This window comes from Dipodomys spectabilis, unplaced genomic scaffold, assembly GCF_019054845.1.
Source record: "Dipodomys spectabilis isolate Male_0828 unplaced genomic scaffold, ASM1905484v1 ptg000096l, whole genome shotgun sequence".
NCBI classification, from domain to species: Eukaryota; Metazoa; Chordata; class Mammalia; order Rodentia; family Heteromyidae; genus Dipodomys; species Dipodomys spectabilis.
The window spans coordinates 13,362,015-13,374,059 of record NW_024870773.1 but is presented as its reverse complement, the minus strand read 5'-3'; the positions used below and the strand labels follow the sequence as shown (position 1 = coordinate 13,374,059).

At 39.4% G+C, this 12,045-nt stretch overlaps 1 protein-coding gene across 2 annotated transcripts in view; it reads left to right on the top strand.

Annotated features, from left to right (window-relative positions):
* Positions 1-276: 276 nt before the first annotated feature.
* Arl5b (ADP ribosylation factor like GTPase 5B) overlaps positions 277-12,045 on the top strand; it is a 36,444-nt gene continuing 24,675 nt past the window's right edge. For both annotated transcript variants that reach the window (XM_042686082.1, XM_042686083.1), the window contains exon 1: positions 277-399. In XM_042686082.1, the coding sequence (XP_042542016.1) occupies positions 354-399 (46 nt within the window). In that variant the 5' untranslated portion in view covers positions 277-353. The remainder of the gene's footprint in view (positions 400-12,045) is intronic.

Sequence of the window (12,045 nt, the reverse complement as noted above, 5' to 3'; positions counted from 1 at the left end):
CGATGGGCGGTGCTGGGATCCGGAGAGGAGGCGGAACGGAGGCGGGGCCCGGGGCTGGTGGAGGCTCTGATGGGTAGGTGGGTTCAGATCGAGGGGACTACGGGTCGGCGTTGGGCTCAGCGGGCTCGGAACAAAGGACCATCCGGTAGGCGCTCGGCGCGGCGCCTTCCTTCCCAGCGGTAGCTGAGCCGGGCGGAGCGGCCGGCCGCGGCTCCTCGGCCGTCCGAGCGTCCCCGCGTGGCGGTCCCCGGCGGCCTCTCCTCGGCGTGCCCGCCGGCCGGTGCCGCGGTGGGGGACCCGGCGCCGCGGCACCTGCTGCGGAGGGACCCCCGCGGCCTGCCCCGGCGCTCAGGATGGGGCTCCTCCTCGCCAAACTGTGGAGCCTCTTCTGTAACCAAGGTGAGGAGGCGGCGGGGGGCGGGGGGGAGGCCGCGGCCCGGGCACCGCGGGGGTCCGCGCGGCTCCGCGCGCCGGCTGGACTCGAACCACCGGCCGGCGCCTCCCGACCCCGCGGAGCGTGTCAGACCTGGGGGGAGCGGATGGCAGAGACCCCGAAGTTCGGGGAGAAGGGCTAGGAACGGGGAAGAAGGCGCTCAGTGTCTGGGAACCCGAACTGTATTCTTGGAGTTGGGGGCCGGGGGGCGAAGGAGAGTGGGAAACGTCCAGGGCACCGGGCGGGAGCTGCGGGAGGACCGCTTCCCTCTCGGTTCGAGCTCCTACCCTTGTGTTCAGCCCCAGAAGAGTTTGTGCCCGAAAATCTAAAACTTTCAACCTCCCCCCCCCCTTTTTTCCCCTCTCTTTTCCCTCCCTCGTCTCTTCCTGATTTCTTGGCCTTGTCTTTAAGCGTGCAGCTCCTGGCGCCGGGCGCCTGCCCGGGGGACTCGGAGACGAGTTCATTTCAGACTCCTGGTTTTCTGGAGCTCTTCATTCTCACTCCACACCCCTTTTTTTTTTTTTTTTTTCTCAGGCTCAAAAAAAAAAAAAGCCTTGGACACCGTGTAAGGTGTTACGTGTCCGCAGATAGTCCAGACACAGGTTGAGAGGCGTGTGGAAGCTGCCAGTCCAAAGGGCTTGTGAAACCTGTTCCGAGTTAGAACCGGTGATGTTTTTGATGTTTGCGGGAAATCAAGCCGGGAAGAGTTGAGGGCTTCTCTGGACGAGAATGGTTTTCTAGTAATCACCACCAGTTTTTTTTCAGTCCAGGCTACTTTTTCTTTTGCCCGGCATAATTGGCAAGCTTCTTTGCTTCTCCCGGTGGTGCCAGTTTACTACCACTGATGTTCACATCTTTTACTTAAAACGTGAAAACTGTAAGTGGCTTTAGTTCTCTTGTTCTGTAGATTGACAAGAGAATGAAAGCAACCTTTTTTCAGACTTACAAGTATAGATCCAGACGTACTTACACACCCAGCGACGTGTGTGTATGTATCCGCAGTTATCACAGACAAATGTCACTTCAGTGATTTCGGAGTAGGGAGAGTTGAAGTCTCTTGGATCTTCGCTGTAAATTTACGACCTTTACTTTTTTCAGCAGTTTGTATTTTCAGATCCTTCTATGAATTCACTATGTTGGAGTTTTAATACAGAGTTAAAAATTCAAAGAGACATAGTTCATAGTATCACTTGTTTATATCACTTGTGTTTAAGGAATAAAAATTATCAAAGTGAGCCTGGTGCCGTTGGCTCATGCCTGTAACCCTTTATTGTTAGTTGAAAGCACGTTTTATTTCAGGCAAGGGGGAATACACATGATTTGATTATATAAGAATAGAAAATGGGGGCTGGGAATGTGACTCAGCGGTAGAGTGCTCACCTAGCATGCATGAAGCCCTGGGTTCGATTCCTCAGTACCACATAGACAGAAAAAGCCAGAAGTGGCGTTTGTGGCTCAAGTGGTAGAGTGCTAGCCTTGAGCAAAAGAAGCTCAGGGACAGTGCCCAGGCCTTGAGTTCAAGCGCAGGATTGGCAAAAAAAAAAAAGAAGAAGAAGAATAGAAAATGAAGCTGGATGCCGGTAGCTCATGCCTGTAATCCTAGCTACTCAGGAGGCTGAGATCTGAGGATCATGGTTCAAAGCCAGGCAGGGCAGAAAAATCCATGAGACTCTTATCTCCAATAAACCACTAGAAAACCAGAAATGGCGCTGTGGCTCAAGCGGTAGAGTACTTGCCTTGAACTAAAGAGCTGAGGGACAGCACCCAAGCCCAGAGTTCAAGCCCCAAAAAAAAAAAAATTATCAAAGTATTTGGTTTTCCCTTTATACTTCACCGGGTTCCTCACTCTCCCTTTTTTATTTTTTTAATTAATGTTTGTCTTTCTCATTTGAGGCTTCCATAATCAGTCCGGAAGGCAGTAAAATATTTAAAGGGTGATAGAGAGCTGATGTAAGACATTCACTGGCAGCTTTCTGTAATCACAAAAATTGTTCTGATTTCTGAGATTTCCATTTTTACTTAGAATTGCTCTTTAAGTTTCCTGGAAATTTTCAATTAGTGCTTATTCTGTTGTTTTATTCTCACTCTTGCAGCAGTTATGCATAGTCCATAAGCCAGTGTTTTGAATTAAGCAGAAGATGTATAAAGATTCGTAACAGATAAATAATAACCTAATTGCTCTCAAAGCTGGCAAAGAGTTGGTTAGACAGACATAGAAAAATGCAGTGTGGTGAGCTGTTTAGCATATTTTTGTCAAAATGAAGGAATTGGTTAATCTTTCTCAAGTGGATCCTGGAAAGCTGCAGAGTTGGTATACTGAGACATTCCGGAGACATGCTAGCTGGGCCATGTGATTCTAAGCAGAAGGACTAGTGTGCTTAGAGGAATGAAATCGTTTAGCACCTTTCAGGACGCTGAAAATAGTTTCATTTGGCAGTCCAATATCTTTGTTGCAGAGTTAAATGAAGTAAGTTTGGAGAGGTATATAGGAAACCAAACCACTGAGGGCCTGTTAAAAAAAACAAAAACAAAAAAAACAAGCAATAAAAGCCATTGAAGAATTTGGTCATTGAATGGATTTTAAAAGTGGAACAATAATGGGATCAGATTCATATCTTAGTCTGTATTGTTTTCTGTTAACCAAGTTAATTACTAGTCTCAGCATTTCCTGATTGCATAACTACAATATACACATTCAGTTGGGAGAGCTGGTTTTTATTGTGTGTTGGAATCAATGCCCAAGTCCTCACTTCAGACCTGTTAGATCAGAATGGAGTAGGTTGCCCAGGCATCAGTGAAAAGATGATTCAGATGTGCAGCTGGTGTTAAAGAACAACTAACCTTACCTTATTTCCTTTCAAAATTTGTATTTTGTGTATGTATGCTCATGTGTGTGTGCATGTTGGGTAGCATTTTAGAGACCCCAAACATCTTCTCATACTTTTCTGGGATAAGTATATTAAAATACATACTGTGTAAGTAAAGCAATTTTAACATAATATTGTTAGTCCTTGCAATTTTGTATAATTTTAAGCCAGAAGAATGTTTACTTCAACACAATTATAAGAAATAATTCACAATCTGAGTTCCTTTGCAAATGTCACTTTATGTATTTGTAGTTCTGTATGTGTGTTTTTATAAAATATATACTTGTATATGTGTGTGTGGTGTCTTTCGATTCTAAGGTTTGACATTCCTTTGGGGAGGGCAGCTTAATTTGTAGGAGAAAGTCTGGCTAAATGGAGATGGTAGAGAAATATTTTTGCTTACCATGCAGGAAATGGGAGTTAGACTTTTTTTTGCCAGTTCTGGGCTTAAGCTCTGGGCCTGAACTTCTTTTGCTCAAGGCTAGACTCTACCACCTGAGCTACAGCACCACTTCCGGCTTTTTCTTTTTATTTATTTATTTATTTGGTCGTGGGGCTTGAACTCTGGGCTTGGGCATTGCCCCTCAGCTCTTCAGCTCAAGGCGAGCGCTCTACCACTTGAGCCACAGCGCAACTTCTTGTTTTCTAGTGGTTTTTTTATTGGAGATAAGCGTCTCAAGGACTTTCCTACCCAGGCTGGCTTTGAACCATGCTCCTCAGATCTCGGCCTCCTGAGTAGCTAGGATTACAGGCTGGCTTTTTCTGTTTATGTGATTCTGAGGAATCGAACCCAGGGCTTCATGCATGCTAGGCAAGCATTGTACCACTAAGCCACATTCTTAGCCCCATTCTTTTTTATTTTTTAATTACTTGTTAAACTTTTGTAAGTTTCATCTTTCTATGTTCTGACACTAGTCTTCAAATTTATCTTGCGCTATTCAGGAGGACAAATGAAATGAGCGTTGTTTATAGTTCGCTTTTATAACTATATAACAGTAACATTGAAATTTGATGGTTTTCTTTTTGTCAGTGGTTTTCCTATCTTGACCATTTAATATTCTTCTTTTAAATACTATCCAGCTCATTTTATATTTTTAAATGATATTCAGCTTATTTTCATTTCTAACTTCTCAGATCTCCTGTCTTTTAATATTTTCCTTTTAACTAATTCTCTTATTTATGGACTTTGGTTCTGTTGCACACAAACTTGACACTATCTTTCTGTTCCATCTTCTAGAACATTCTTTATACTTTTGTAAAGTGCACTCTGTTAATTCACTCAGGTGTTTTTATTGGCTTATTCCTCAGATAAGCCTTCCTTGACTACTTTAGAAAAGTACTTTTTTCTTCCCTCCCTACCTCTCATTCTCTAGCATTGCTGATTTTCTGGGTAATGTTTATCATTAACTTGTAATTGTATTATACATTTATCGTCTTATTATCTTTTTCTTTCAATAGACATAACTTCTTGAGGCATGAACTTTGTCTTATTCACTATTATATTCACTATTATATTATATTCACTATTCAGTATTATTCACTGGACATGTGCTTATTTTGAATGCTAACTCTTAGTATTTTTTTGTTCTTTTGTTTTATATAAGATTTTATATAAAACTAACCCATGTATACTGTTTCTTTTCTTTCCTCTTCCTCCTCTTCCTCCTCCTGCTCCTCTTGTTTTTTTGTTGTGGTTGCTGTTTGGTTTGGGCTTGAATACAGGGCCTGAGTGCTGTCCCTGAGCTTTTCTGCTGGAGGGTAGCACTCTCACTTGAACCACAACTCTACTTCCACTCTGGCTTTTGGGAAGTTCATTGAATATCAATAAGAGTCTCAAGGACTTTTCCTGCCTGGCTTCCAGTCACCATCCTAAGTTCTCAGCCTCTTGAGCAGTTAGGATTAGTTATGAGCCACATGGGCTCAACTACCAGTGTTTCTCAAATAAAAACTGAAATACTTATACTCTTTATTTTTGCTGGTGCTATATACTTCCATGTTACTGAATACTGTACATGTATGGAAATTGTAAGCATTATCACTTCTCCAGTAGAAGAGAAAATCTGGTTTCCTTCATCATTTGTATATGCCTATTGGGATGGTAAAGTTTTTGGTCCAGCCTGCCCCTCTGTGTTTTCGTTGTTGTGACTATAAATTTTCATTATGGTGAAGTCATACTGTCTTCTAATTATGTTTACTTTTTTGAATGTTTTCCCCTGAGAATAAATAATGACAAGATTGTTTTAGTTTTCTTTGTACATTTGGCTAAGATATATCACAATATCAAGAATACTTGGTGTATCTCACCTGACATCTAGCATGTAGTCTGTCTCTCCTCCCACATTTTTGGTCCTCCATCCTGCTCCAAACCAGATGTTTCCTTCTGCTTTTTGATAAGGCCGGTATTTGCTGTCATTCTAGGTATTTTCTATCTTGCTTTACATTAACTTTTTGTTTTTGCCAGTCCTGGAGTTGAACTCAGGTCCTGGGCACTGTCCCTGAGCTTCTTTTGCTCAAGGCTAGCACTCTACCACTTAAGCCACAGTACCACTTCAGGCTTGTTCTGTTTATGTGGTACTGAGAAATCAAACTCAGGGCTTCATGCATGCTTGGCAAGCACTCTACCAGTATGCCACATTCCCAGCCCTACATTAACTTCGCTGAAGTACATTCTTTAGTTTTTCTTTAGTGGCAGATTCCAAATGCTGAAGACTTATTGGTATATCCTTGTGATTTTTTTTGACTTGTAATTGGGCTGGCAATAAAATTATGATTTGGGAATCCTTTCTTCCAGAGTCTTGAAGACATTACCTTGACTTCTAACTTCCAGTTGTTGAGAGGACCTATATCAACCTTTATTTTTCCCCTCTTTGTACTAGTTCTTAGAACTTTCTGTCTCCATGTTTGTTGTTTTTTTTTTCAGTTATTATTTATTTGGTTCCAGTACTGGGGCTTGAACTGAGCCTGTTCACTCAAGGTTGGCACTATATCACTTGAACCACAGTTCCACTTCTGGCCTTTTGGTGGTTAATGGGAGATAAGAGTCTCAAGGACTTTTCCTGCCTGGGCTATCTTCACAATGTAATCCTCACATGTATAGATGTAGCTTGTTACATGTCTTTTCCATTTATTTTTATGTGACCTTTTGACTTTTTCAATCTGAAGATGTAGGTCCTTTGTTTCTGGGAAAAGTAAAATTATCTTAGGATTTTTTCCTTTTCTGGAAATCCTGTTGGTCAGACTGTGAAAAATTGACTATCAGGAGCTGGTGACACTCTCTATCCTATTTGCTTTTTGTTTATTTTTCAGGTAGGATCTTGAACTCTTTGGTGGTGTTAGGCCTGAACCAAGATCCTCCTACCTTGCGCTTCCTGTGTAACTGGGATCACTGGCACACACCACTACACCCAGCATTTTGAGATGAGATTTCAAAAACCCATTAACTTAGATTTATACATGCACACACACACACAGGCACATACACACATAGTTTGGATAAAATTCCTTTTTGTGATTGGAAATACACTGTAAATTTTTCATTTTATTTAACATGCTCTGAGACTTTCTTAATAGTCCATCTCAGATCTATTTTGGTCAATGTACCAATTGTACTTGAAAATGTGGATTTTTGTATTTGTGTGTATAAATCTGCATTAGGCTAAGGTAGTTGTCAATCTTGTTTAGTCCTTTAATGTCTATGTGGTTAATTTAAATAAACATGATCTCCATTTCCATCCATTCTCTTTTTCCCCTTAATGTTTTAACATAACTCTTTTAAAGAGCATATCGCTGAGCCTTGAATTTTTTAACCCATTGTGAAATTTTCTTAATCAGAATCCTCTGAACAACTTTAGTTGGAATCTTTAGGTCCATTTTAATTGAAATCTTTAGTGCAATTGATAGGATTTGACTTATGGTTTCTGGTTATATATTAAAGTCTGCTATTTTGCTGTTTATTTTTTGTTCCATATACTTTTGTTTATTGTTATCCTGTTCCTCTTTTGTTTCTACTTTCTTTGTTGTTTTTAGAATTCCATTTATTGTTGTTGTTGGCCAGTATTGGGCCTTAGTACTTTCCCTGAGCTTTTTTGCTTAAGGCTAGTTCAGCTCTACTTCTTGGTTTTTGGTGGTTGATTGGCAAGTCTCACAGACTTTCCTACCAGGTCTGACTTTAAAATAATCTCATCCCAACTTCCTGAGTAGGTAGGATTGCCTGCACAGTAGGAGCCATTGGTGCCCAGCTTTTGCATTTTTTTAAAAATAAAGCCTTTTAGAGATTACGACATGCATTCTTAGCCTTTTTGCACTCTGGGAAGACTTTAATGCAATGCCTTTGAAAGGTATGACCCTGAAGCTATAGTACTACGTTCTCCATTCCAAGTCCTTTGTGCTGTTTTGTCCTGTCTGTTTTATAAGTCCAGCAAAACAAAATGTCATTCTCTAATCACACACACATATACACATGCACAGCCATAAGTTCTTTAAAGTTTTTAAGAGAAGGGTAAAAGTCAATTAATCTCTCTGTCTCTGTCTCTGTCTCTGTCTCTGTCTCTCTCTGTCTCTCTCTCTCTCTCTCTCTCTCTCTCTCTTTTGTTTGTCCATCATGGGGCTTGAACTCAGGGCCTGGCCACAGTCCTGAGCATTTTTTTTGCTGATGTTCTACCACTTTGAGCCAAAGCTCAGCTCTACTTCCAGTTTTCCGGTAGTTAATTGGATAGACTTTCCTGCCTGGAAATGGCTTTGAACCACCATCCTCAGATCTCAGCCTTCTAAGTAAGGATTACAGGCATTAGCCACCAGGGCCTGGCATTTTACCTCTTATATGCCCATGTTACTGTTTTTGCTCTTTTTATTTCCCGTGCTAATAATGAGAAGATCTCTAGCATTTTTAATGTAGGTAAGTTAGTGACTAACCTTACACCCAAGATGTTTTTATTTTGCATTTATTCATAAAGTTTATGTTTGCTAAATACAGCATGCTAGGTTGATTTAGTTGTGTCTGTGAATTAAAAATGTCACTTTCTGGCCTCCATTTCTTTCCTTATATCACCTTAGCTAACATTTTAACCTTTACTGACCTTAATGTAGCCTTTATCTTCATTTTTAACAAATTAGTTATGCTTAATTTTTAACAAATTGTCTTTGCTTTTCCTATTTGAAACTTACTGGACTCTTTGGATTTGAATATTTTTCATCTCATTGTACTTACACAGTTTACTTCTTTAACTTATACTTCTTACTTAAATCATACTTTCCCAAAACTGCCCAAAATAAATCCATTAGTAAGTTTTAAGGTCAGTTTAGTTAGGACCAGCATCTAAGAAAGGAATGAACCTTTGGAAATAAAAATTATCAAAATAAGCTGGGCACTGGTGGTTCATACCTGTAATCCTAGCTACTCAGGAGGCTGAGGTCTGAGGATTGTGGTTCGAAGCAAGCCCAGGCAGGAAAATCCATGAGACTCCAATTAACTACTCAAAAACCAAAAGTAGAGCTGTGTGTCAAAGTGGTATAGTGGTGGAGTGGTATAACCTTGAGGCAAAGAGAGTTCAAGGACAAGGCCCAGGCCCTGAGTTCAAGCCCTACGACTGACCCCCTTCTTCCCCCCCAAAAAAAATCAAAATATATCTCAGTTACTAAAGTGTTTTGTGAAGTGTTCCTGAGTCGTGATGTCAGATAGTTGGAGCACAAGTGGCTCATACCAGTAATTCTAGTTACTCAAGAGGTTTTGGATATTAGGATTGATGTTCAAAGCTAGCTAAGCAGGTAAGTTCATGAGACTCTCATGTTCAATTAGCTATTAAAATATCCAGAAGTTGGAGCTGTGGCTCAAGTGGTAGAGTGCTAGCTTTGAGCAGAAAAGCTCAGAGACAACACCCGGGCCTGAGTTCAAGCCCCAAGACCAGCTCCAGTATACATTATACATTTATACACAGGATAAATACACTGTGATTATTGTCAAACAAGTTTAAAAACAATAGGTTAGACTGCCTGTTCCCCTTAACATGGCTTCCAGATTATTATTTTTCTATTGGTAGCGTTTGAGTTTCTTAGATCAATTTTGGTATGTTTTTGTTAAACTCTTATAATCCTTTTTGTTTTGTGAGTTGGGGTAGTACATCCTTGTTATCTCTTAAAGGGCTTCTCTGCATCTTGACCCTGTGATCTTAAAGTATGTTGCTGAAGTTGGCCTTCTCACACTCTTTGGTCTTCCTGTTTTACCTGTATTTAGTCCATCTGCTTACCAGAGGGGTTTTTCTATCTTATCTAACACTCAGACCCAGAATTTGTTACATAAGTGGGGTAGCATCACTCTGGGTGACCATACTAGTCAAATGCAGAAAAAAGTTATTAATAAAGCCTATTATATTTAGTACTAAATTGAGGGAAAGTTAAAATATAAAATCTTTCTTTCAATTGATAGGCTCTAAACTTTCTAACAATTTTAAATATCAGTAAAGACTGTATTCACACATTTTAGAAATTAAAAATAATATATTTGAGGAATTAAAAGGCAAAATCTCTTTAAACATTGTATTTTTATCTAGTTTGTTACTAATATATAGTGTTTAGGATGATTGAAAAGGCAATCATTACCTTAATAGTTTAGCAGCCCATCTCTGGAATCAAGTTCCTGGTGAAGATTCTCCTTTCCATTTAACAATATGATGTTGGTTATTATTTAATCTAAGACTCAGGTTTCTCCATCAGTAAAATGAAGAAGAAAACCTGTTTCTCATAAAGTATTATGAAGATGAACATATATATATATATATATACACACACACACATATATGGTATATATAAAATAGAATGACCCTCTAGAATATCTGACATTTTCTTATCTGTTGGATTCTAGATCATGCTTATCCTTAAATCTACTACTATGTGTACCTAAATATTAAACATTTTATACTAATGCAGTTCTTTTGTATGTACTTGTTTACATATCCTACTTTAATATTCTTGAGGGTAAAGTCCTTTCCATATTTAATCTTAGTCACAAATATCTCTGACTCAGGTACTTAATAGACTCAATAAATGTTGAATTGCTGAGTCATCAGACTAACATTGCTGCTAGGAAAAGATTTAGAGGTCTAGAAGTTGGTTCCTGCATGGGAAGAGATTGAAGAACTAAGGAGAGAAGTTTGGACAGCAGAAAGAACAGGGAAATAAATTTGTCATTATCCACCTGGAACCTCTTAGGAACTCACTTTTTTTGGATAAGACAAGCCAAGGCAGCCAGTGGCCTAGTCAGTAGTTTTGTTCTTTTTTGGAGTTCTCCAATTGGAGATGAAGGTGTGATCTCAAGTTCTTAAGTTTTCCAGTCATTCCTAATTGTAACAATTTGTAATTTTGTGTTTAGTATAATTTGGTGTAGGGTTAGGTTTAGGGACTTTTTTTTGTTTTAGGAGCCAGACTTCTTGTATGGTAATCCTTGCTTTCCAAGCCTTTAGATCTTACATTTGACATCATATCTGCGGACATTTTACTGCCTAAACCTTTTAATCCAGACTTAGAACACTGTCATTATTTAATATTTTCTAATGCTTCTTTCCCCCTTGGTATTGATCTGTTGTTGAATTTGGTGTTCTATATTAAAACTGAATATTCTTTTGTTCAGTTTAGTAAAAATGAAAACAAATGTGGTAGGCGGTATCACTTTCCTTTTATTTTTTTTCCCTATTTTTTTTTGGGGGGGGGATGTTCATTGTCATGTTTTTCATGTTAGCCACCCATTTTTTTTTAATTTATTTTTAAATTATAGAAATGAGTTCCTGGTATCCAGCAGTAAAATCTCTTGGTGGCACAGGGCTTAGAACTCAGGATCTTGAGCTTGCTAGGAGGGAGTACACCATGGAAACTCTACTGCCAGCCCCTTTGTTAGTCATTATTTTACAGCAAGGACTCTTGCTAAATTGTTTTGAATGTTAATCTTGGATATTCTCTGTCTTCATGTAGTACTTGCAAAGAAAAGTAAACAGTTATTTAAAGAAATCAAAATACCCCCCCCCCCAAAAAAAAAAAAAACAAAATGAAACAACCACCATAGCCAATACTATGGAGAAACTTCTTGATCAAAATAAAATAAAAACTCAGATTGATCCTTTTCTTCATTTCTTATAATTATAAGCATACATTGAGCTTTGGAGGTATATAGATTAGTAACACAGAAGGGTTCTCTCTTGGCCTTGGTGTCCAGGAAGATATTTCTAGGAGAAGGTGATGGATGTCCTGGATAATGGATTCTTTTTTAAAATTCTAGTTTACTACAATTCCAATCATCATGGTCCTGTCTTAGCCTAAAATTGTTTTCTTAGCCACAAAAGATTTTAAGCTACACATATCCCACAACCATCAAACATTGCTGCCCTAAACATGGGCACTTCTGTTAATGTTTCTTAAAAAGGTAAATTTGCCCTAACTAAACTCACAGTTTGGTACGGTGGGGGTTGATCATTTGCCCTGCTAACATTATTTGACATTGACAGTGTTTCAGCCCATCAAGTGAATACCTAGTTTTCACAGCGCATAGTTTGAAGAGTTAGAAGTAAAGGATGTATAGTTTACGTACAGCTTACGTACAGCTTTGAGAATCAGTTGAAGTATACTCATCACTTTGTATAGTTCAGTTTTAGGGGAATGGAAGCCTCTACAACTTCCTATAGTTGAAAACAATGGTAAATGCCTAATGTTTGTCTGATTGACAGTAAATACATGTTAACTTCAGGGACAGATTCCCTTCTC